We start from the raw sequence: 931 nt of genomic DNA on the forward strand, positions 1-931 counted from the left end.
GCAGCTGCACCCCTCTCACCTGGCTGCATGCGGTCCTTGGTGTACCAGATGGCAAAGCCATCCCCGTTCAGGTTCTTCTTGCCTTGCCCATGGATTTTGAAGTGCACCTGCATCTCCCAGTCCCGGAGGTAACACGGCTGCAAGAAAAGGAGCAGGGATGTGACAGGAGGGGGTCCCAGGGCCAGCACCCAGTTTCTGTGCCCATGGAGGCGAGGGGACAGACGCTGCCCCCGCCCGCACCATGCTCTGCCTGTCACAACAGCTCCATGTGCCACCGCTCCACGTTTCCCTTGCCAACAGACCCTGCTATCCCATAGTTTGGATGTGAGCGTGAATAATTAATCCCAAGGGGCATCATTAAGCTGAGAGAACTGGTTGTTACCCAAAGCTATAAAAAGCCAAGGAACCGCTTCTGGTTTCCCACTAGTCCAAGACAACAAGAGCTCCAGCAAAATACCTCACACACAGGAAAAGGGGAGAAAGACCAAAGGAAAAGGGGGAAAGCCCAAAGGAAAAGGGGAAAAGGCCCAAAGGAAAAGGAACCTCCCTCAATGTTATATAGCACCAACTCAGAGCGTGATGGGTTGCTCTGGTCTCGTAGGGTGTTTTCCAAACCCCTGTGGATGCTGGGGCACAACATCCCCCCAGCTTTCATCCCCAAATTGGAATTCAATGGGACTCATCAAGAAATTCAGGGAGCTTTGCTGCCTGCCGGGTTAAGCACCATCCCGGTGCACCATGTGCAGCTCCTGCTTTACCAGCCCCACTTCCAGACCTGGGCACGGCAGAGGGAGCAGCAGCTCCAGCCAACGGTGATCCCGTGGGAGACCCCAAATTCCCACGGGGTGGCTCAGCCCTTGCAGGAACCACCACGCCAAAGGCTGGGAGCTGCAGTGGTACCAGCTCTAAGCCCCATAGCTCTCCCCTGCCC

The 931-nt window shown here is 56.1% G+C and overlaps 1 protein-coding gene across 1 annotated transcript in view; it reads right to left on the reverse strand.

The window, feature by feature from the left end:
- The window catches only part of LMAN2L (lectin, mannose-binding 2-like), a gene marked incomplete at its 5' end in the record, with an annotated part of 4747 nt that extends 4610 nt beyond the window's left edge, over window positions 1–137 (reverse strand). Inside the window, one exon of the mRNA XM_010018705.1 lies at window positions 20–137. Coding sequence (XP_010017007.1) covers window positions 20–137 — 118 coding nt within the window. The remainder of the gene's footprint in view (window positions 1–19) is intronic.
- Window positions 138–931: the final 794 nt, after the last annotated feature.

This window comes from Nestor notabilis, unplaced genomic scaffold, assembly GCF_000696875.1.
Source record: "Nestor notabilis isolate BGI_N333 unplaced genomic scaffold, ASM69687v1 scaffold20157, whole genome shotgun sequence".
In the NCBI taxonomy this organism is placed as follows: domain Eukaryota; kingdom Metazoa; phylum Chordata; class Aves; order Psittaciformes; family Psittacidae; genus Nestor; species Nestor notabilis.